Source organism: Gymnoscopelus braueri, assembly GCF_963280865.1.
Source record: "Gymnoscopelus braueri genome assembly, chromosome: 19".
Classification (NCBI taxonomy): Eukaryota; Metazoa; Chordata; class Actinopteri; order Myctophiformes; family Myctophidae; genus Gymnoscopelus; species Gymnoscopelus braueri.
The window spans coordinates 9899448-9922939 of NC_137621.1; the positions used below are offsets into that span (position 1 = coordinate 9899448).

At 43.3% G+C, this 23492-nt stretch overlaps 1 protein-coding gene across 4 annotated transcripts in view; it reads left to right on the forward strand.

The window, feature by feature from the left end:
• mgaa (MAX dimerization protein MGA a) overlaps window positions 1–23492 on the forward strand; it is a 54893-nt gene that overhangs the window by 25624 nt on the left and 5777 nt on the right. The window contains exons 14-31 of one of the 4 annotated variants that reach the window (XM_080414709.1): window positions 221–849; window positions 1829–1986; window positions 2752–2869; window positions 4139–4445; window positions 5904–6206; window positions 9785–10096; window positions 11202–11827; window positions 13524–13958; window positions 14826–14966; window positions 15991–16102; window positions 16490–16725; window positions 17041–17174; window positions 18814–18928; window positions 20613–20724; window positions 20837–21055; window positions 21566–21730; window positions 21962–22081; window positions 22686–22826. In XM_080414709.1, coding sequence (XP_080270835.1) covers window positions 221–849; window positions 1829–1986; window positions 2752–2869; window positions 4139–4445; window positions 5904–6206; window positions 9785–10096; window positions 11202–11827; window positions 13524–13958; window positions 14826–14966; window positions 15991–16102; window positions 16490–16725; window positions 17041–17174; window positions 18814–18928; window positions 20613–20724; window positions 20837–21055; window positions 21566–21730; window positions 21962–22081; window positions 22686–22826 — 4383 coding nt within the window. The remainder of the gene's footprint in view (window positions 1–220; window positions 850–1828; window positions 1987–2751; window positions 2870–4138; window positions 4446–5903; window positions 6207–9784; window positions 10097–11201; window positions 11828–13523; window positions 13959–14825; window positions 14967–15990; window positions 16103–16489; window positions 16726–17040; window positions 17175–18813; window positions 18929–20612; window positions 20725–20836; window positions 21056–21565; window positions 21731–21961; window positions 22082–22685; window positions 22827–23492) is intronic. The other 3 variants (XM_080414711.1, XM_080414710.1, XM_080414712.1) reach the window with 3 other exon arrangements.

Below are 23492 nucleotides of genomic sequence, written 5' to 3' on the forward strand. Positions count from 1 at the left end.
GCAGATCTGCTATTTTTGAATAGCCAAAGAAATCTAAAATGACAGACATGCGTTCCCGGATTCAATGGTTTAACATTTGTGGACAGCAAACAGTCAGTATGTCTATAAAAATCATGAATGAGATGAAGTAACCAACATGCAAAAAACATGAGATTATCATAGAAAACAAAAACAACGCATATTTAAATCTTTTTCCAATCCATATTTCTCCCTTCCTCAGCTAAACAAACACCACCTCCTCCTTCACCACCTCCACCTCCCCCACCACCTCCACCTCCCCCACCACCTCCACCTCCACCTCCTCCTCCCGCTCTCCCCGCGTCCAAAAGGCTGGAGGTGGTGACGGACTGCCGCTGGGAGAACACCGGCCTCCGCAACCAGGTCCTGATGAAGGTGGTGCAGGCCATGTGTCAGGACCGCCTCAACGAGGCCTTCTGGGTCGGCTCCCACCTCATCACCCCCATCTGCAAGGTGCTGAAGGGCGAGGCCCCCGACGCCTGCCTCCACTACAAGGTCAACATCTCCGAGCCCATCCTGACGGGGCCCAGGCCCCGGGTCACGGCCCCGCCCACGTTCACCATCACTGCCGCCCCCCCGCCCCCGGTCCCCAGCACAGCCCCGCCCCCCCCGTACCCGGTCCCCAGCACGGCCCCGCCCCCGTACCCGGTCCCCAGCACAGCCCCGCCCCCCGTCGTCTACACAGCCCCGCCCCCCGTCGTCTACACAGCCCCGCCCCCCGTCGTCTACACAGCCCCGCCCCCCGTCGTCTACACAGCCCCGCCCCGCCGGGTCACCAACACAGGCCCGCGCCCCTGGTTCACCAGCACACCGCAGCCAGCGACCAATGAGGTAGGACCCTACGGATTAACCCTTTAAGACCCGGCAACGCATCTGTGTCATTTTAAGATTTCTTTGGGCTATTCAAAAATAATGAATTGCATTTATATGGCAAAATGTGAAAATTGGTGCAAATCTTTGAATATATATATATATATATCCTTCTATAATTCCACAAAGCTCTGTGTGGGTGGTGAGCCCAAAATCTCTTCTGCCCGGTTCTCCTCAGTGGCAGGAGCAATTGATCTGAATTTGCACACAGCCATAGAGCACCGAAGTCTGACGTAATTTACACATCCTACCTGGTTCGTGGTTTTCCACCCCCGTTCTGAATTCCCATAGACGTCTTTAATATTGCGTCAAATAAGAACTGTGTTCCAAAAATAAACAAATGATCCCGGCGGTTTGACTCTTATGGATATGAACCATCAACTGACGGTGAGAAAACGATAATGTCATTTCCGCCGAATTAGTTACATTTTCACCAGAAACAGACTGTATCAAATATAAGTGACTGACTATCATAAACGATACAGAACCTCCTCCCTGACAATATCGTCAAGACAGTTTGTTTATTTTTGGACCACAATTCTTATATGAGACGATTCTAAGATGACCCAATGTTATTCTCCATAGAGAAATTACCGTACGAACCAGGGGATGAACGAGTGACGTCAGGACTTCTGTACTCTATTGACCATTACCATGTGCACGGAACAGCCAAGCCCGTTTTTCACTTTCCCCAAATGTCAGCTGTTTATTAGCGTTTTTGTGTTCGCTGGCTCCCGGGTTGCCAAATCATGTGCGCATATCCCCCCACGGGTATGGTCTAGTTAGTATGTTTTAAAGCGAACATTTGTAACTCAAATCTTTGCTTCTGAGGGGGAGATATTTTCAGATGGGGGGGGGGGGGGGGGTCCCCAGATTGTATGGGTTAAAGGGACCGAAATAAACTATTCATTCATTTTATTTTTGCTTTAATCCATGCAAGGACATGCAGCGCAAGGATGAGGAGGAGAAGGAGGAGGCGGGGATGGAGGACTGGCAGAGGGAGGTGGAAGAGGAGGAGGATTCTTCTGGGACGGACGACGCTATGGAGTCAGAGGAGCAGATGGCTAGAGAGGAGGAGGAACGCAGCAGAGTGCACAGGTACCTGTCACAAATTATTACATTGTTTATGTAGAATAGATTATTTATTTGTCCCTCCCTGTGCAAATTCCAGGAGACAGAAATCACAATGCATAAACAATACACAATACATAGACAGATCACACAATACATTGACAATACTACACATTTACGCCTCCTACGGAGAAAAGATTGAATAGGATACCAGTCATATAGTTTGAAAGAGGTTGATTGTCTTTTTTTTTTCTTCTTTAAATACATTTAAAGTGTGTATTTATTAACCCCATTTAGGGCGGGAACCCCTATTTGTAACTATACCTTTCAAGAAGGGAACCCCTTTTTTTGCGGTTGTTGTTGCTATGTACAGTATATAGCAACGTACATTTTTTGTAATTTTTGAATATATATTATATATATATTATATATATATATATAACGTTTTAGACTTTTTAGAATGGGCCTCAGGTCTAAATGAGTTAAGGAAATGGCCTGATTTGGCGATGGTAAAATTATAGATTTTTTGATTATTGGTACGGGTCATTGTCAAGTCATTTCTTTCTATATTTCCGTAATAGTCTTTATATATTTCAGTTATTTATCATATCTACCCATGTGCAATTTGTGTTTACAAAGCCTAAAAAGGCAAAAAAAAAATTTTTTATTTATTTATTATGTTCCAAGAAAGTTCAGTGCCAAAAACACCATAAAATCATTCATCACAATTATTTGTATAACAATGAATGGTCAACTAAACTGTGATGATGATGATGATGATGATGGTGACAGCGCTGCGGACAGGAAGAGACTGATGAAGATGGGTTTGCCCTTCATCACTGGAATCAGCCCTGCTGGAATCCTCTCAGCCAATAAGAGACAGCCGGGTGGCACAGACCGATTGGTCCAGGTAAGCACTAAAGTTAGAAGCATAACGTTGCTGTCCGGGCAGAAAACCTCTCATCTCCATATTAACTCTCTCAGTGCCAATGAAATAAAAAAATATGTTCATACTGTGCCAGCAATTGTTTTTTTTTTAAGTAAAAAAAAAGTGCTTAGAGAGCGAGATACAGCCTTTTTCAGTTATAAGTTAAACAAGGAGTGGATGGAGCTGCAAATCTTCAGATAATGATGTCTTGGGTTCTGAACATTAAAAAAAATAAAATAAATAATAATAATAATAATGTATATATATATATTTTTACACTGGATTTTTCGTTCTTGGCACTGAGGGCATTCAGAAAAAACTCGGGATATCTCGTTGTGTGGCACTGAGAGAGTTAAATGTATAATTATTTTTGTGTTTTTTCGTAAAAGTTACGCTCTACTTGATCATACCACAGTGTCACACAAAAGCATCAGAAGTTGCAGATCTGCAAGCTCAAAACACGGCGCAAAGCGACACGTTTTGAGCTTGTAGATCTGCTACTTTTGATATTTCTGAATTTGAATCCTGAAAAGCAACAGTTTTGTACGATAAGCATTTAGAATGCGAGTCAATAGTAAAGCCATAACGTGGTATCAGTTATTAAAGTTTTGAAATATTAATTGGTATTCAGTAGCTCCCCGCTTGGCCAAGGAGAGATATTAGGCTTTTATGAGCTCCAACACCACCATTGGTCTAAATGTCTCACTGGAAGATTTATTTATATATATAGCAACATAAGTTTTTTCAGAAAACTAAACGATTCTACGAATGTCTTCTAAATCCCAACAGTATTCTGAAAAAAACGTATGTTTCTATATCAGTGGTGCTCAAACTTTTTCATGTCAAGGACCCCCAAAATTACATTTATTTGGCCGCCGACCCCCATCTCAAAATATGTTCCAGGGACCCCCCCAGAAGCAAAGATTTTAGTTAAAAATGTTCGCTTTAAAACAATATATGTTCAAAGATTTGCACACATTTTCATAATTTTTCAGAAATAGCAGATCTACAAGCTCGTAGCGCGGCACTCGTGCCGGCTATGAGCTTGTATATCTGCTATTTTTGAATAGCCCAAAGTGTAAAATAATGCTTTTTTAGCTCAAATAAAAAAGTGACACAGATGCGTTCCAGGTCTTAATGGTTTAATTGGTTATATAAATTCCAAACCTATTGCTTTGTAAAAGTGTAAACATTATACGCCAATGTGTGTGTGTGTGTGTGTGTGTGTGTGTGTGTGTGTGTGTGTCCCAGGTGAACGGGAAGGCGTACCCGCTGGCCAAGATCCAGCTAGGCGGGATGGGTGCGCTCCACCCGGCGAACCGGCTGGCGGCGTACCTGACGGGCAGGGTGGGGCCTAGCGCCAAGAGCGCCAAACCTCCCCAGCAGCAGCAGCCCGCCGCTCCCGCCGCCGCCGCCTGCAGCCCAGCGGAAAAAACCTCTGGTGGCTCCTCCCACGCTAGCCAGGCTCCTCCTCCTCCCATGCCCGGTGTCGTCGTGACGACCGCCACCCCCATCTCCACCACCGTCACTCTCAAACTGACACAGGCGGCGACAACAGGTGAGGACGAGGGTGTTCAAAATCATTGTGTGATTCTGGATTAATATGTGTGTGTGTGTGTGTGTGTGTGTGATGTCTTTTCAACTGGTTCTCAAGGACCCCTCAAATTGATATGAATTTGTCCGCGGACCCCCATCTGATTTTTCTTTTCCCAGGGACCCCCAGAAGAGAAGATTTATGTTGCTAAATGATCAAAACATTTTCGATATTTTTCAAAATGTTTCAAACATAGCAGATCTACAAGCTCACAGCGCGGCACGAAGTGATGCGCTGTGAGCTTGTACATCTGCTATTTTTGAACGTCCAAAGTATAAATGGATAAAGTGGTTAAAATGTTTGAGAACCACCTGTCCTTTCAACTGTTTTATTGTCCTAACAGTAGATGTGTTTGCTATGAGTTTCAGTACAATTGTGTTGAGTGCAACACACAGCTTATGAACAGTAAAGGTCTTTACACACCGGGGGGGGGGGTGATGAATAAATTATATGAAAAAAAACATCCGGCGATTACTCCGCATTAGAACTATTCATGTAGTCGATGCCTCGTTCAAAAACAAAAACGGTGTTGCGTTACGCACCCTGTCCGCCAGTCTGCCATGCATGTCTATGGTCAAGACGCCAGTCTGCCATGCATGTCTAAAAGAAATATAAAATAAAATCAATTCTATTACCCTCAAAAAAGACATTTCAACTGCCCCTAGCGGCCTAACGGTAAGGCCGACGGAAATGGCAGTGGATGCATTGGATGCAGCTCAAAGTGAACTTTAACTCAGGTACCTAGTTCGTTGCCGTCCGACCTTCCTAGCCCGTGTTATGAAAAGAAAACTGGCAAAAATGGCCAAAACTCAAACATCTAAAAACGGCGAAAGTTGCCGTTTTCAAGATGTTTGTCCATTATCTCTGGAATGGAAGGTCCAATCTGCTCAGTTCAAAGCTTGTTTGATGTGTGACTTTGAGCACATTAAGCACATTATGACACTTCTTCTGGTTTTCCGGGGTTTCAGGCCTAACGTTATGGTAATTGTTCGGGCATCTGTGTGGATGCACTTAGGATGAGTACGAAATCCCTGGTGTGTATCCCTGGTGTGTAAAGGACCTTTAACCCATTAAGACCTGTGGCCGATTCTACAAATGCCTTCTAAATCAATAGTTCTCAAAGTCTCTTGTGCCATGGACTCCCAAATTGATATATATTTGGCCGTGGACCCCCATTTGAAAACGTTTTATGCCGTTTTATCCCCCCCCCAACAGAAGAGAAGATTTGAGTAAAAAAAAGTCTTAACTATTCAACATATTTCAAATACTTTCAAGATTTTTTTTTTTAATTTTCAAAAATAGCAGATGTTCAAGCATGAAGTGACGCGCTGTGAGCTTGTATATCTGCTATTTTTTAATAGCCAAGGCTAAAATCTAAAATGGGTTCTAATGGGTTAACACCGCTGTTCTTTATTAAAACAGTCCCTGCGGTCCCTCTGCCTTCAGCAGGCCTCGCCCCCACTGTGCGGGTCGGCCAATCAGGTCCAGCGACCTCCGTCCCCCGTCCCTGTGCTCCGCCTCTGCCTCCGGCCGGTCAATCGGGGGCGGGGCAGGTACAGGCCGTAGGCTCAGCGGGCGGAGGAGGTGGAGGAGTGGCTCAGAACCAGAAAGTTCAGTTGGTCACCACCGTCTTTCCAGCCCCACAGGGAGGAAGAGGAGGAGGAGGAGGGGCCAATCCCATCAGGGTGGTACCTGCTGTGTCCGTTAGCTCCGCCTCTGTCTCAGGTATATCCTTTAACCACTTAAACCCCAGCCTCCGTGTTGTTGTTGTTGTGGGGAAAGCTTTCCGCAGGAAAATAGCAGATCGACAAGCTCACAACGCATTGTGGACCACGGCGCGTTGTGAGCTTGTCGATCGGCTGTTTTCCTGCGAAAGCCTTCCCCACAATAACAGAAAACAGATAAAAGACGCTAGTATAGAGCCTCGAGGGACTTCAGGCAGGGTCAGGCATATAGGGTTTAAGTGGTTAAGATAAAATAAGATATGATACAATAAGATAAACATTTATTTATCCACGCGGGTCTATCTGAGGTATTGTTTAACCAACATGAACCCTTATGTCCCTATTTTGAGCAATGTTATAGTCGAACATTCTCAAATAAGGCCAATCCACAAGTTTCCTAGGGCATTGTGGGCATCACTTCCTATTGATTTGATCCCTGATACCTGATCAAATCGACAGGAAGGGATGCCCACAATGCCCTAGGAAACTTGTGGATATATATTATCATCGTTGTCGGGCGGAAACCAATGGATCCAATATAGTTATTATTTAGTAACAAGCAGTGGTGGAAAAAGTACTCAAATTCTTTACTTAAGTAAAAGTACCAATACTGCAATATAAAAATACTCTGTTACAAGTAAAAGTCCAGAATAAAAAATGTACTTGAGTAAAAGTACAAAAGTATTGGCATCAAAATGTACTTAAAGTACCAAAAGTAAAAGTACTAAATATTTGAAAATAGCCGATCTACAAGCTCACAACGCGTCGCGATGCGAGGCGTTGTGAGCTTGTAGATCTGCTATTTTCAAATAGCCTAGGTTTAAAATAGGTTTAAAGTGGTTAGTGTACCGTATGTTTCATTATATCATAATTTATATCTGAAAAATAACTAGTAACTAAGGTTTTCAAGTAAATGTAGTGGAGTAAAAGTACAATATTTGCCTCTGAGATGTAGTGGAGTAGAAGTAAAAGTAGTAGAAATTGGAAATACTCAAGTAAAGTACAAATACCTCAACTTAAGTAAATGTATTTAGTTACTTTCCACCACTGGTAACAAGCTCTTGTTAATACTTGTCATTGGTTAAAACTCAGACAGACTCGACGACTATGAACCTGGGAGTCTCTATTTTGGGACAAATATGTAAAAGTATCAACAATTAAATATATGAGTGTATAATAAGGTACAAGTGAGTCTCACAACAGTCATACTTTACAGCAAATTCACACCAGCATTTCAAAGTGATTTCTATCATGTGCATGCATGCACAAAGCATCTTGAAACACCCTGCGCGTATGCCTAGTCCACGGCTCCATCTCAGACCACATCACGCTTCTGGTTGGCTGCCCCCCCGTGACTCTTTGGCTGCGCCGCCTATTTCAAGGACCCCCAAAATGATTTTGTATTTGGCCGCGGACCCCCATCTCAAAGTATTTTGTTCCAGGGACCCCCCCCCAGAAGCAAATATTTGAGTTATAAATGTTTGCTTTAAAATATATATATATTCAAAGGTTTGCACAAATTTTCACGATTCGCTATGAGCTTGTAGATCTGTTATTTTTGAATAGCCATTGCCAAAGTATAAAAGGTTAAAGTGGTTACAATTATTGTGATGCTATATTAACACATTTTGCTGGGGACCCCCTGAAACCCCCCCCAAGGACCCCTGGGGGTTCCTTCCCGGACCCCACTTTGAGAACCAATGCATAGGTAATGCATTGAATTTGGCTGCAGCAATACCACACACTGCTGGTGTGAATTTGGCGTGACGTGCGTCTGTCATGGTTCAGAAGTGTTCATGCCATGTCGTTCAATGTCGAGCAGGAGCACGAGGTTCATGGTTCATGAACCTGGATTTAATTTATTTGATTTGTCTTTTATGTATGTCTTGGATGATCATTTAGATCAGTGGTTTTCAACCCTTTTCATGTCAAGATTTAAGCCTCTCAGACCCAAGACTTAGAATATTTTGTTATCGTTGGATAAGATTTTGTCCACAATTCCATGCTGTATTGATGTTGGTACCAATAGGAGAGATAACAGGCAAACGTTGATCAAAATAACAATTCTTTAATTAAGTAAATGCAGATGTTTAACAATAATTGAACTCTTAGGAGTGTAAAATGAAACCAAATGGACCCATAAGGGTCCATTTGGTTTCATTTTACGTTAAAGATCTAACAAGGATCCATTTGTTTACCAACTCTCCATTATTTAGCTGGGGACCACCTGGAACCCCCTCAAGGACCACTGGTGGTCCCTGGACCACTGGTTGAAAACCACTGATTTAGATTGTTGTATGAAGGTCATATATCACAATTGCTACAGTACTTGATGAAATGGGGGGGAAATCATTTTATTGTACCTTTTTGTATTGTATCTTATTATTGTTGCTATATAGAGTGTTTGTTCGTTCAGTCACAGGTGTCTCCCTGTCTCTCCAGTTCTTTAGTAAATACAGAAAATACATGTTCAGGTTGGTAAGCCAATTTTGGAGAACATCACAAAGATCACTTATCTCAGATTCAGTTTTACATGGTTCCAGTTGCAATATTATCTTCTCTTTTTTTTCTCTCCTGATAGGATAAAGTTGGTATTCCTAACTGAAAATGTAGGCTTTTTTCTTGTTAACTAAATATCTGGAGAGACGGGGAGACCCTTGTTACTGACCAAACACACTATAGCAATGATTACTATCAGAATATAGAGCTATTTGACGCTTACTTTAACAAGAATATATATCACTTAAACCCCCTTTTAATCTATAGCCAGAAATCCAAATCAATCAGCCTTTATGATACTCTGAAACGCATTGAGGAATGTATTGACGGCTTCAACTAAAATTGTGATTTATGATTAATACTACAATGAATTGTGCGGCAGCCTGTGTCCATCTCTCCCATCGTATCGCATCTATGTACGTTCTTCTCATCTCCAAACCCTTTGCTTTGTATCGTCTGCTGTGTGCCGTCGCCCCCAACGCTGGCCTGCAACGTCACACTGTCGTGTTTTATGCTGCGTTGGGTTTATTTTGTGGTGTTGTCTTGTAGTGTTTATTGTCTGCGTTGTGTGGTGATTGTGCTGTGAGGATGTTGTGAGATTTGCATCCACTATGCGTCACCATTGTGTTCATTGTGGTTTCAGTGGTTGGTTACACTGGTCAATCTGATAGAAAGACTGATAGTACTAGAGCTAAGGTGCTATGACTTAGAGTTGTAATGATATTTCATATTCAATATCATTCCATATTGTCAGGTTTTCTATCTTACTGACACAATTCAAAAGATGTGGCTCTGTTTATCTTTTTCGTTAATTTGTGAAATAATGTATATGTTAAGCGTAATATATCATCTCTGTCGGTTAGAAACCTCATATGAATTTTCAGGATTCAAATTAAAAAACACAAAAAAAAAGCAGATTGAGAAGCTTGAATGCTTGCCGATCAGCTATTTTCGGTGAAAGGTTCTCCCCAGGCCAGAATACGGAGGCTGGGGTTCATGTGACTAACTGAGCCCTGGCTCCGTAGCAAAAACACTGATTCTTTAAGTTCTGACAAATTCACTATCCATGTCTTTCTGCAGCAGAGCCCAGGCTCCTGTCCTCCCAGACAGCCGGCACCGCGGCGGTAAACACCATTCTGAACAACCAGATGAGCCAGATGTTGCTGATTCCCTCGCCGGCGGGGGGGAGTCGGTCGGCCCCACAGAGCCAGAGCAGCAGGACCACCATGGCCGTGCCCATGCCGCCGCCCAGCCAGAAGCTGGTGGTGCACAAGGTGACGGGAGGGTCGAACCACGGGGCCCTGCTGTGTCAGAAGCCGGACGGTAGACTGGTCCAGCTGATCCCACTCAGCCAGCTCAGAGCCCTCAACCCCAACCTGGTGGTCACCAAAGGTGAGTCAGACACACACACACACACACAGTTGACATTTTAGGCATTTAGCAGACGCTCTTAATCCATTAAGACCCGAGGCAATTCTTAAAAATGTTTTCTAAAACAGTTTTTTGGAAAAAAATCCCCAAAAACTTTTTCAAGATTTTTCAAAAATAGCAGATCTACAAGCTCATAGCGCGGCACTCGGTGCCGCGCTATGAGCTTGTATATCTGCTATTTTTGAATAGCCAAAGAAATCTAAAGTGACACAGATGCGTTCCAGGTCTAAATGGGTTAATCCAGAGCGACTTACAGTAAGCAAGGACACAAGATGATGCATCATAATACACATGATACATCAAATGCACGAAAATAGTAATCTAATAATAAAGTAGTACATAAGTAAACCAATAATCTAATGATAACTAATACATACGTAAACCAAGAACCTATCATCAGCCTACATTGAAACTATACACACTACAGGATGGCAGGTCAACAATGACCTGGCGTCTACGTAACATGCAATGTAAGTTACATTTTAGCCTTTGTAAGGTCGTCAAGGTGAGGGCAAGTGCTACGGGCTGAGGTGGTGTCTCACACACACGCACACGCACACACACACACACACACACACACACGTCCTGACTAGCCTGAGTTCAAATCCCATTCCACTGCGCAAGCATTGATAGCTCAGCTGTGTTGATGAGACAGTGCCTCAAACTCAAAGCGCTGCTACAGGGACCATTTAATGTCTCTCAGTCAAAAACTCTTCTCTTTACAGGGAAACGGATAATAGCGAAACATTTTTATTATTAATTGCCCCACAATATGAATACATTTGGATGTGTTTTGTTGGTAACTGTTGTATTATCGCAATATTACACTCGAGGGTGTGCTCGAGTGTAATATTGTAATGAGTTGGTAAAGCAACTCCTGTCTCCCTCTCAGCTGTCCTACTGTCTCCTATACACCGTCTACCTGCTATAATCGTTACGTTGTACATTGTACTTTTCACACTTTCACTGAACCACTTCATGTTGTTGGCTGGGTTCACGCCCCCCTGACCTCTGGATAAGAGTGTTCTGACAAATTCCCTAATTCTAAAATGTGCCGTTCTTCCAGGAGGACCCACCCACGGGCCCACAGCCACTATCTCTCTAGGACCCAGCGTGGCTGGGCCCACAGCCGGCGGCCCTCATCGCCTCCCTCCTCCGGCGCCAACCATGCAGGTCCGCTTTGCCAGCCAAATCCTCTCCACCAACACCATCACTCCTACAACGACGACCGCCGCCGCCGCTGCCTCCATCTCCGGACTGCAGTCCTTCTCCATCTCCAACACCATCTCTCCAACGACGACCACCACCACCACCACCTCCTCTCTCTCCGGCCTGCAGTCCTTCTCCATCCCCGGTGGCGTGTCCTCCGTGCCCGTCCCTCCGGGCGCCGGCTTCCTGGGCCAGAAGGGAACGTGCACCCTGAAGATCCTGCCCACGTCCAAGGACAAGGAGCCGTTGTTCGTCAAGTGTGCCATGGTTCCCACCGAGCCCCGGACCGAGGTGACGGCTTCGACGGGCTCCTTCACCCTCCTGCAGCCACCACCCCCGCAGGGGGGGTCTCCCACGCGGCCCGCGCTGCCACCACCGGCGCTCAACGTCGTCTCCATCGTACCAGGTCCAGGGCTGGGGCCTGGATGGACTCACATCCAGGCCCCAAACCAAGCCAGGGCCTCTGGTACCGTCAGCACCCAGGTAGGCCTGTCACAAGTAGTTCGGTGAAACCGCCCCTATATGTGAGGATTGGAAATTTGCACCCCCCCAACCCTGCGCTGTGATTCCAATCACAGTCTATTCAGGACTGTGATTGGCTAGTGAAACATGACACATGTGCATAGCCCTATAAATAGGACTATGCACTTAAAAAAAACACATTTATGTTTTTTTTTAAGTTAGGGGTGTACAATGGTTGGTCCACAATATTACTTGTCTTTAAGTGAACTTCCATCACTGTGATGACCACTGTGACCACACCGCCCACTTCACACTGGGTGTGATTCTTTATCACTTACACACCCCATGAAGCTTTGAATTCAACATTTATTTTTCCGGTAGGAGACATAAAGAGTCTACTTTGAGTCTCCTACCGAATGCATTTAGCATCTTTCCGCCGGTAATCAAATAATTGTCTTAGGAATGCGACAAAAACAAAAACAAATCCATGAATTCAAGCCTTCATGGGGTGTGCAATTGATAGAAAATAAGAAAATTTCTGGGTGAACTACTCCTTTTAATCGCAATTATTTTTGCATAATCGTCATAATCCTTTCCATGTTGAACATTGTTCACACATTTTGAAATATTTAAAAAAAGCGGAAATAGCAGATCTACAAGCTTACTACGCGTCACAAAGTGACGCGTTGTAAGCTTGTAGATCTGCTATTTCTGCTATTTTTGCAAGAATAAAATGATTAAATAATAAATATTTGTCAATAATAAATGTCAATAATTTCTTTGTATATTCAAGTTATTTGTCATATCTGGCCTGTAGGGGTGTGCCGATATATCGTCCCGTGAAATATCGCGATACGTTTTCGTGACGATATGTATCGTTTTGGGGGGAAAAAATATCGTTTTGAAAAAAGAAAAAAAAAGTTTTTTTGGGCAATAATAATAATGCAAAAACAGAAGAATTTGTTTTGTTTTTTGAATTTACTTTTTTTCCCCCCCATATATTTTCATAATAAAAAAGTGTCGTATATCGTATCGTATCGATGTCGTGAGCCCAATATTGTATCGTATCGTTTCATGAAATTAGTGTAATCGGCACACCCCTAGCCTGTGCAATTTTTGATTACGAAGCCTTAAAGGACAACTTTGGTTTTTTACAACCAAGGTTTATATTTTAGCTTGTAATTAAAGTAAATAAAAGATGAGTGTTATTTTTTTTTCATTTACTGCTTTCTATAGTTTTAGCAATTTTAGCGATATTTTTTACAGTGGGCGGGGGCATTCTGTCCGGTGGCTAAATATGCCTTTTTTACACAATAAAAAAGGTCCTGTGGTCTTTGATGGCCAGATGTGAGTTATTGGGGGCTAGAAGAGCTACTTTAAATAATAATAAAGAAAACACCGGGTTATTGTGTAAAAAATGACATATTTAGCCACCGGACAGAATGCCCCCGCCCACTGTAAAAAATATCGCGAAAATTGCTAAAACTATAGAAAGCAGTAAATTAAAAAAAAATAACAGTCATCTTTTATTTACTTTAATTACAATCTAAAACATAAAACCTTGGTTGTAAAAAAACAAAGTTGTCCTTTAAAGGCCTTGAAGGCATTGTTGAACATTGTTCCAATGTTCAACAATGGCCAAACACACAATTAAATTGTTAATCGCAATTATTTGACTGACAATTAATCGTCAACTTAAATTTGTAATGGGTGACAGCCCTACACCCAGGCTCCGGCTCTTGTGGCCCGGCCCGCCGTCCCAGCAGGCCGGCCCGGGTCCGGAGGAGGAGGCCCGTCGTCGAGCCCCGAGCCGGCCCAAGGTCTGGTAGATCTGGACATCGTCTGCGTGGACGAAGACAACGACGACGACGTCGTGGAGGAGGTTCCCGTAGAGAGGGCGGCGGGCGGCGGCGGCAGCGGCAGCGGCAGCGCGGACCCGGCCGACGGACAGAGAACCTCGTTGGACGGTAGTCGGGAAGTGGAGATCGTGGATTCGGACTCCGACCTCGAGGTGGAGATCGTGCACACGAAGACGAGTAAGTCGGTGGAGACGGTGGACTTGGACTCTTCGAGCGAAGAGACGGACAACTCGTCAGACTCGTCGTTTGCCTCGTCGTCGGACAGCGATGGCGACGACGAGAAGAATCCTGTGGTAAGAGCTTTCTTCATCATCGTTGTTATTAACCCATTAAAACCTGAGGCGATTCTTTAAAAAATCTAAATCTCAACAGTTTTTTGAAAAAAATCTGGAAAATATTTTTTCAATATTTTTCAAAAATAGCAGATCTACAAGCTCGTAGCGCGGCACTCGGTGCCGCGCTATGAGCTTGTATATCTGCTATTTTTGAATAGCCCAAAGAAATCTTAAAATGAGACGCAGATGCGTCGCCGGTCTTAATGGGTTAACCCATTGAGACCTGAAGCCGATTCTACATGTCTCCTAAATCTCAACAGTTTTTCTGAAAAACGTATGTTTCTATATCAGTGGTGCTCAATTTTTTCATGTCAAGGACCCCCAAAATTATATGTGTTTGGCCGTGGACTCCCATCAAAATATGTTGTTCCAGGGACCCCCCAGAAGCAAAGATTTTAGTTTAAAATGTTCGCTTTAAAAATATATATATTCAAAGATTTGCACACATTTTCACGATTTTTCAAAAATAGCAGATCTACAAGCTCGTAGCGCGGCACTCGGTGCCGCGCTATGAGCTTGTAGATCTGCTATTTTTGAATAGCCCAAAGTGTAAAATAATGCTTTTTAGCTCAAATCTAAAAATGACACAGTTCCAGGTCTTAATGGGTTAATAGCTGTTGTATTAGTATTCTCAACAATAGTGCAGTTTGCACTTAAACAGGAGTCGATTCGATTCCTGAATGTGTTCTTGGAATGCGTTAAAAGGTCTCATTTAGGGGGGCACGGTGGCGCAGTCGGTAGCGCTGTCGCCTCACAGCTACACACACACGCACACACACGCACTCACGCATACAGTATATGTTACATTGTGTGTCCTGTCTGCAGAAGATAAACGTTGCAGGGAGGATGAATCATAACGTTGTCGAGAGGAAGAGGAGAGTGGACATGGGCCACAGGTTCCATGCTTTGAGGAAAGAGCTGGGCTTCATCGAAACCAAAACGGCCAAAAAAACCATCCTCAACGAGGTCAGCCTGTCTCTCCTTAACCGCTGCTTGGCTGCAGTCTTAACGCCGCTTTACTAAACTTCTTCCCTGTATACTTCGCTGAGACGCTGACCGCGGTGCTCACAGGGCTCTATCCTTGGCCCCTTTCCCTTTTCCCTCTACAGATACACTATGGGCCCCATCTTGCGCGGCGCCTCATGCCTTATCCCTAATCTTTTAGGCATTTTGTTATACTTAGAAAAACGTTTTAAAATAGTGTAAATAGCCGATCTACAATCTCACAGCGCGTAGATGTAGATTGGCTATTTTCACTATTTTAAAAGTATTAAAAATGCCTCAGAAGATTAGGGATACGGCATAAGACGCCACGCAAGATAGGGCCGCAAATCTCTTAGTCGAAAATAGCCTATTGGGGGCGCCGATAGCCAAGTGGTTAAGGCGCTTACCACACGGGCTCTGATCCCTAACAGTGAGTCCCGGGTTTGATTCCCGAGCCCGATGGACCTTTGCTGCATGTCTCTCCCTGTTTCCTTGTCTCTCTTCTTCACTGTGGACTATCAGTAAGGGCCCAAAAACATCTTAAAAAATAAAATAGCCTGCAAAATATCTACAAGATAGGCGTTGTGAGCTTGTAGAATATGACATACAAATCTATTGTGTATAACTCCAAATTGGGCAAGAAAAATTACTCTTAACTCATTCACTGCCACTGACGTAATAAACGTAATTATTCCCGTTTACCAATACTGCCACTGACGTAAAAAACATATTTGTTTATTTTATTAAAAAAAATAAAAAAAGAAGAATCTCTGGCAGTGGGCAAACAAGGCCATAAATAATTCAGGCAGTGAATGAGTTAACTGGTGTACGTTGTTGATTGATCTTAACTGTTGTGTGGAGATCAGTCATACAGTGATGTATGATTGACAAGTGTACAAAAGCATTTTCTTACTATACGCATAAGAACCTTGCACAGCTGTCTTTTACCTGTTCTTATGTGTATTTTTCAAAGTACAACTGTAATGTGTGTGTATCATGTTTGTAGGCGTTGGAGACAGTCCAGACTCTGAGCAGCGAGCACAAGACTTTGATGGAGAAGAAGAGACAGTTGCTGAGGAGGAGAGACGACTTGGTGAACACCATGTCCATCCTGAATGGTAAACACAACACATGTCTAACCTCAAACCAAATCAAGACCAGGGCAATAATATAAGTTATGTCTTTTTTCAGTTGTCAGCAGGCTTGCAGCGTAAGCTTGCTGACAACAGCGATGCGACGCGTTGTGAGCTTGTAGATCTTCTATTTTCAGACATTCTTTTACTTTTACTTTTGGTACTTAAAGTGCATGTTGATAGTGATACCAATAATTTTGTACTTTTACTCAAGTACATTTTGAATTCCGGACTTTTACTTTTACTAGAATATTTCTACTATGCAGTATTGATACTTTTACTTAGGTAAGAAATGTGAGTACTTTTTCCACCACTGCTGTCCTATCTCGTCCTATCTTCTCATGCTGTCTGTGTCCTGTGTGGTGTGTCCAGGTGAGAGCGTAGACGCGGTGTACAGACGGGTCCAGACCCCAGGCCACTCCATGGTGGACCTGTTGGGGGAGAACACGGACAACTCCTCTGAGGAGGAGACGGACAACTCCTCAGATGAAGACGAGGCTGTGCTGAAGAAGAAGAAAAAGAAGAAGATACGCGTCGTCATCAACTCCTCAGATGAAGACGAGGCTGTTATGAAGAAGAGGAAACGTGTCGTCATCAACCTCACGAGTGTAAGAACACAGAACTCGGCCAGTGAAATAATAGTGAAATGAAAGTTTTCTTGCGAGCTTGTAGATCGGCTATTTTCGGCATGCAGCCAGGTATAAATTAGGCATCATTTTAGTCGACTAAATCAACTGTACATTTTGTTGACTAAAATCTTATATTTAGTCAACTAAAACTATAACATGTCAGATGACTAAACTATGAAGTAGTATTTTAGTAGAATTTAGTAGAATTTTATCCAAAAGACGACGACTAAAACTAAATCAAAATCTGCTGTCAAAATGAACACTGCCCCCCTGTGTTCCTGTTTTGTGTTGCAGGAGGAGGATGTTGATAATGAGGATGATGGTGAGTCACAGGGTGATGATGATGATGATGATGATGATGAGGAGATGATTGATATAGAGAGCGTGGACGCCAGTCTGATGACCAAATCACCACACGCCATGCAGAAGTAAGTGCACTTGTTGTCATCATTCTTGTGCGTGCGTGCGTGCGTGCGTGCGTGCGTGCGTGCGTGCGTGCGTGTGTGCGTGCGTGCGTGCGTGCGTGTGTGTGTGTGTGTGTGTGTGTGCGTGCGTCTCCCCGGCTCATGATGGAGGTTGAGAGGAGAGAGACACAGGGACTCGCCTCAAGATCGAGAGAATATCGTTGCTGGGTTCGATTCCCGCCGGGGACGCTGTGGGCGCTTGGGGTGTGTCTTCTCCTCCGCGTCACCAGCGCCCTTACCCTAGGTGGGGTTGGCGAAATGGCCTTTCTGTGTGGAGTTTGCATGTTCTCCGCGTGTCTCCTAGGGTAGTTAATACCCTCACAACAACATGTAGTAATCCTGGTCACTATACTGCCTCCCCCTGGTCAGCCGGGGCGCCTGATGGAGGGGAAGGGAACTGGTTGGAATAACGTGTTCCTTCCACGCGCTACGTCCAACCAGGGAAACTCTCCCCTGTCAGGTGACAAGAAGGTCAGTTGGCTCTCATGCGTTGAAGGAGGCATGAGCTCGGCCCTGGGCTCCCTAGGCTGGTGAGGGGAGTGTAGTGCCCAGGATCACTTAGAAAATTGGCACCGGGTGAAAAAAAGGGTTACAAAATCGAGGGATAAAAATTATTTAAAAAAAAAGAATGCCCTACTTGATCACATTACAGCGTCACTCAAACGTAGCAGATCCACAAGCTCGAAACGCGGCGCCAAGCGAGGCGTTTTGAGCTTGTGGATCTGCTGCTTTTGATATTTTTGAATTTGAATCCTGAAAGGTAACAGTTTTGGACGTACAGTATGAGGTATCCACCCGACAGGGACAACATACTGTACGTATATATAAATGATATAAATAAGGTGTATGATGTACATTCACTTATATCATTGAGCTATATAAGAAGTGGAGAGTGCACACACTTCCAAGGTTAATCTCCTATTATGGAAGAGTCAAGGAAATATAAATCTAAACTCTAATCATGACCGCTGGCCTTTAACCCATTAAGACCGGGAACGCATCTGTGTCATTTTAAGATCTATTTGGCTATTCAAATATAGCAGATCTACAAGCTCATACCGCGGCACCGAGTGCCGCGGTATGAGCTTGTAGATCTGCTAGTTTTGAAGAACCGTGAAAATGTGTGCAAATCTTTCAATATATATATTTTTTAAAGCGTTTTTGTACATTTGTAACATTTGTGTCAAATGTCTCAACAAATGTCTTCATTTTTCTGAAAAACTATTGTTGCTGTATCAGTGGTGCTCAGACTTTTTCTTGTCAAGGACCCCTAAAATTATGTTTTTGGCCGACAATCAAAATATGTTGTTCCAGGGACCCCCCAAAGATTTTAGTTAAAAATGTTGTTTAAAAAAAGATATATGCATTCAAAGATTTTTCAAGTCAATAGCAGATCTACACTACGAGCTTGTAGATCTGCTATTTTTTAATAGCCAAAGTAGAAAATAATGGTTGTAGCTCAAATCTAAAATGGCACAGATGCGTTACCGGATTGAATGGGTTAAAGCAGACCAGAAGTAGATCCAGAAGTAGGTCTTGTCTCTGTGTAGGTCATTTATTTATTCATCATATTTATATGTAAAGTCACGTTTTGTTTGTTCAGAAACCGTTGGACGGCCAAAGTACATCGTCAGCTGCTGAACACTCAGTACAACGCCCTCAGAGTGACCCTGAACATGGACGCTCAGTGTCTCACTAAAGCTGCAGTCCTGCATGAGGTAAGACCATGCTGGACCTCATGAGAACCTGCCGGACCTCATGAGAGCCGCGGACCTCATGAGAACCCGCCGGACCTCATGAGAACCCGCCGGACCTCATGAGAACCTGCTGGACCTCATGAGAACCTGCTGGACCTCATGAGAACCTGCTGGATCTCATGAGAACCTGCCGGACCTCATGAGAACCTGCTGGACCTCATGAGAACCTGCTGGATCTCATGAGAACCCGCCGGACCTCATGAGAACCTGCCGGACCTCATGAGAACCTGCTGGACCTCATGAGAACCTGCTGGATCCCATGAGAACCTGTTGGAATATGATGTATGATGTTGTAATGCCTGATTTATACGTGCTTGCGTGGCAGAGCAGCTGTTCTAGCTAAGTATACTCACATCACCCTTAGTGCCCGAGTTACACTTCCGTCGGTGGCAGACGAGAACGTGCGGCGTGTTGTTAATGGGCTGGCGTGCTTAACCTTTTAAACCCCATATTTAATTGAATGAATAATGCAATCGTTTATTTCGGTCGTAAGCCTTGTACAGAGTTAGTCACAGCAATATTATCAGCAAAGAAAACACAATCCTTGGACCGAAAAGGTGTAGGCTGAAGCCATAGCTTATAATTCCCACCCTTATAGTATACTAAAAACAAACGATAACAAAACATCGACACTCAAGACAAAACAAAGTAGAAATAATATGGCTGGGCAGAGTCCCTCAGGGCTCTATACTAGTGTATTTTCTGTTTTCTGTTACTGTGTTGTGTTGTGTTGTGAGCTTGTCGATCTGCTATTTTCTGCAAAAAGCTTTCCCCACCATACGGATGCCGGGGTTTAACCCCTTTAAAGCCGGGAACGCATCTGTGTCATTTTAGATTTCTTTGGGCTTCTTTGGGCTACAAGCTCATAACGCGGCACCGAGTGCCGCACTATGAGCTTGTAGATAGAATATATATATATATATATTGTTTAAAGCAACAACAAAAAAAACTCAAATCTTTGCTTCTGGGGGTCCCTGGAACTAAATGTTTTGAGATGGGGGTCCGCGGCCAAATACATCATTTTGGGGGTCCTTGACATGAACAAGTTTGAGGACCACTGACATAGAAACATACTTTTTTTCAGAAAACTGTTAGGATTTAGAAGACATTTGTAAAGTCCCCCCAGAAGCAAAGATTGAGTTACAAAGAAATCTACAACGACGAGAGATGCGTTCCCTGATTCTACATGTCTCCTAAATCCCAACAGTTTTCTGAAAAACATATGTTTGAAAAAACGTTTAAAAAAAAAAGAAAAACGTAAAGATTGAGTGGTTCTCAATCTTTTTCATGTCAAGGACCCCCAAAATTATATGTATTTGGCCGCGGACCCCCATCTCAAAATATTTTTGTTCCAGGGGGTCCCAGAAGCAAAGATTTTCGTTAATTTTTTTTGCTTTAAAAATATATATAATCAAAGATTTGCACACATTTTCAAGATTTTTCAAAAATAGCAGATCTACAAGCTCATAGCGCGCGGCACTCGGTGCCGCGCTATGAGCTTGTAGATCTGATATTTTTGAATAGCCAAAGTGTAAAATAATGCTTTTTAGCTCAAATCTAAAAATTACCGTACACAGATGCGTTCCAGGTCTTAATGGGTTAATGGGTTTAAGTGGCTAATGGCGCTGTGTGTCCCGTGTCACAGGCTCGCAGGGAAATAGAAGACCTCACAGAGCAGGAGGACAGACTGGACAAACTGCACACCTGTCTCACCTATCAGAGAGCGGAGTACATCAGACAGATCGCTCACAAGTCTGGTAATAATGAGTCCGTTAAATGATAAATTACCAGCTAACTAAACAAATAACGTGTTGAATAACTAACTGTGTGTGTGTGTACGTGTGTGTGCGTGTGTGTGTTTGTGTCCAGGTAAAAGTGAGGAGAGCATTCTAGGGAAGTTACAGCAGATCACATGTAAAAGCAGGAGAGTGGAGAAGGAAGACGGAACTGAGACCAGCGCCACCAAACACACACCTGATCGCAGTACCCCCAAACAGACAGCAGAGGGTGCTGTCCTTAAGCCCTTGTCAGGCTCCATCACGCCCCAGTCCTCCAGACCTGTAGCCAACACTTCTGCATCTCATAATGGTAATATTTCATTTTTATATGTTTGATGACTTTATGAAGCACTTTATAAACTCTCTTCTTCTTTGTCAAGTTTTCATATTATTATTATTACTACTTCATGAAAAATACACACACAAATGGGAGTAGCATATCACAAATCACGACTATAAATACACTAAATATCTGTCCATTCATTACGAAGCAGGATGTGACTCATAACACTGTTGAGCCATGTGTGTAAAATTAGTTTTGAGAGGAGATCAAAGTAGCCGCACACTCGTCGCTTCAGTGCCAAAGACTTTATTTTAATAACGGACGAGAGAGATTTAAAACCACATAGCCGACGTTTTTCGGCTGGCACGCTGCCTTCCTCAGGGTATATGAGGAGCGTGCGGCTACTTTGATCTCCTCTCAGTTCTGCACCTGCAGCCCGCACCTCAAAAAGATCTGGTGTGGGTTGTACTCCTCTGAACTCTGTAAAAAATAGTTTTAACATAAAAAAACAAAACATAATTATTATTATTTTTACAGTCATGCCAGCGTCACAGCAGTCCCCACACCGTCCTCCCCCTCCCCGACCCTCTCCCCGACCCTCTCCATCCCAGGACGGGATGGGATGGGACAGACCAAGGACGGTCCCCAACATCCTGTCTCGCCGCAAGCAGCAGCTACAGCCGCTCACAGACCCTACGGAGGGTGAGGGTTCAATTCCTACATCCTGTTTCATGTTCCATCTGACAGTGTGAAATGTTGGTTTCAGGCAGGGTGTTTCATCTTCTGTTTGACTGTAAGACATATTGGTTTCGGGCAGGGTGTTTCGTCTTCTGTTTGACTGTAAGACATATTGGTTTCGGGCAGGGTGTTTCGTCTTCTGTTTGACTGTAAGACATATTGGTTTCATCTTTTTACTGTGTTCCTTCCATTCAGAGGCGAGTCCTCCTCCCGTCCACACTACTACTGTGTTGTCCCTGGTGTTGCCACAGCAACGGATCGTCACCATGAACCCCTTCCCTAGACCCACCCTGCTGCACACCTCAAATACACCAGGTACTACACCTTAACCACACCTTTAACTACACTATGTACTACACCTTAACTACGCCAGGTACTACACCTAAACCAGACCCATAGAGAGAGAGAGTTGTGACACGCTTTGATCCCGCCGCAAAGCGGGCCTCTATGGGCTATAGTTCCAAACATTGGAACTTCCTCATTGAGACAGAGCATTTCCGCATTCCATTCTTACAATGGGAGTCAACGCTAGTGTCGTCACTCTCATATTAGATCACGCTGACCTGAACTACACATGAACTACTCCTTAAAGGAATACTTAACCCAAGAATTGACTTTATTTCTATCATTCTCTTACCCTGTGAAGACACAGAGAATCCATTTTAACTACAGTAAAATATATGTTATATAAACAGATTGTTTTTTGTTGCTAATTTCGGTCTCCAATTTACTTCAATTCAAAAAGACGTTTTTGGTTTCTTCATTCACCTTTAAGGAATATTTTACAAATGAAAATTCGAGACATCACAGGGTAACACCTGAACTAAACCTGTAATACACTAAACCTGTAATAAACATGAATACACACCTGGTATGTATTCATTTTTAATCCCATTGGTTTAAATGTGTTCCTGTGTAGGTGTGGCTTCAGTCACCTTCAACATCCCCAGTCTGACCAATCAGGTGGTCCATAGCAGTGGTCCTGCCTTCTCTCTGTCCCACCCAGCTCCTGGTAAGATGTTCACGCAGCACCATCTACTGACTGTTACTAAGATCTCAGGTACACGACTAACTATCTATCTAACATCCCAGGTAATAACTAGGTTTCCACCTGACAGAGACGATATTATGAATAATCTATATAATCTATAATCTGTATTTATAGTTATCGTTATAGTTAACGTTAAGTCAGGTGCACAAATAAATAACCAACTGTTTAACATCTCCGGTACATGATTCTTGCCATAACTAGCTAACATCTCAGGTAGATGTTCATATAACTAGCCCATTAAACAGACACTGTGCTTCTTACTGTTGCCTCTGCTGCTAACCTCAGAAAGAAGAAATAACATATTAACACATTGAATGCCAGAGTTATTTCAGATTTTTTTTCTGTTTTATGCCAGAGATTTTTCATTGAGAAAAAAAAAGTACTCAGGAGCCGAGATACAGAATTTTAAAGTTTTAAGTTAACAAGGAAGTGGATGGGAGTCTAAATCTTCAAAAAATCATATCTCCTTGGTCTTTGGGTCAAATTTTTAAAAAAAAAGTCATTGTTTATTCCAGATGTTGCATTAACGCATTCAATCCAGGAAAACATCTGTGTCATCCTCTCTGTCGGGTGGAAACCTCATTATGTCCAAAACTGTTACTTTTCAGGATTCAAATTCAAAGTAGCAGATCCAAAAGCTCAAAAAGCGTCGCTTCGCGACGAGTTTCAAGCTTG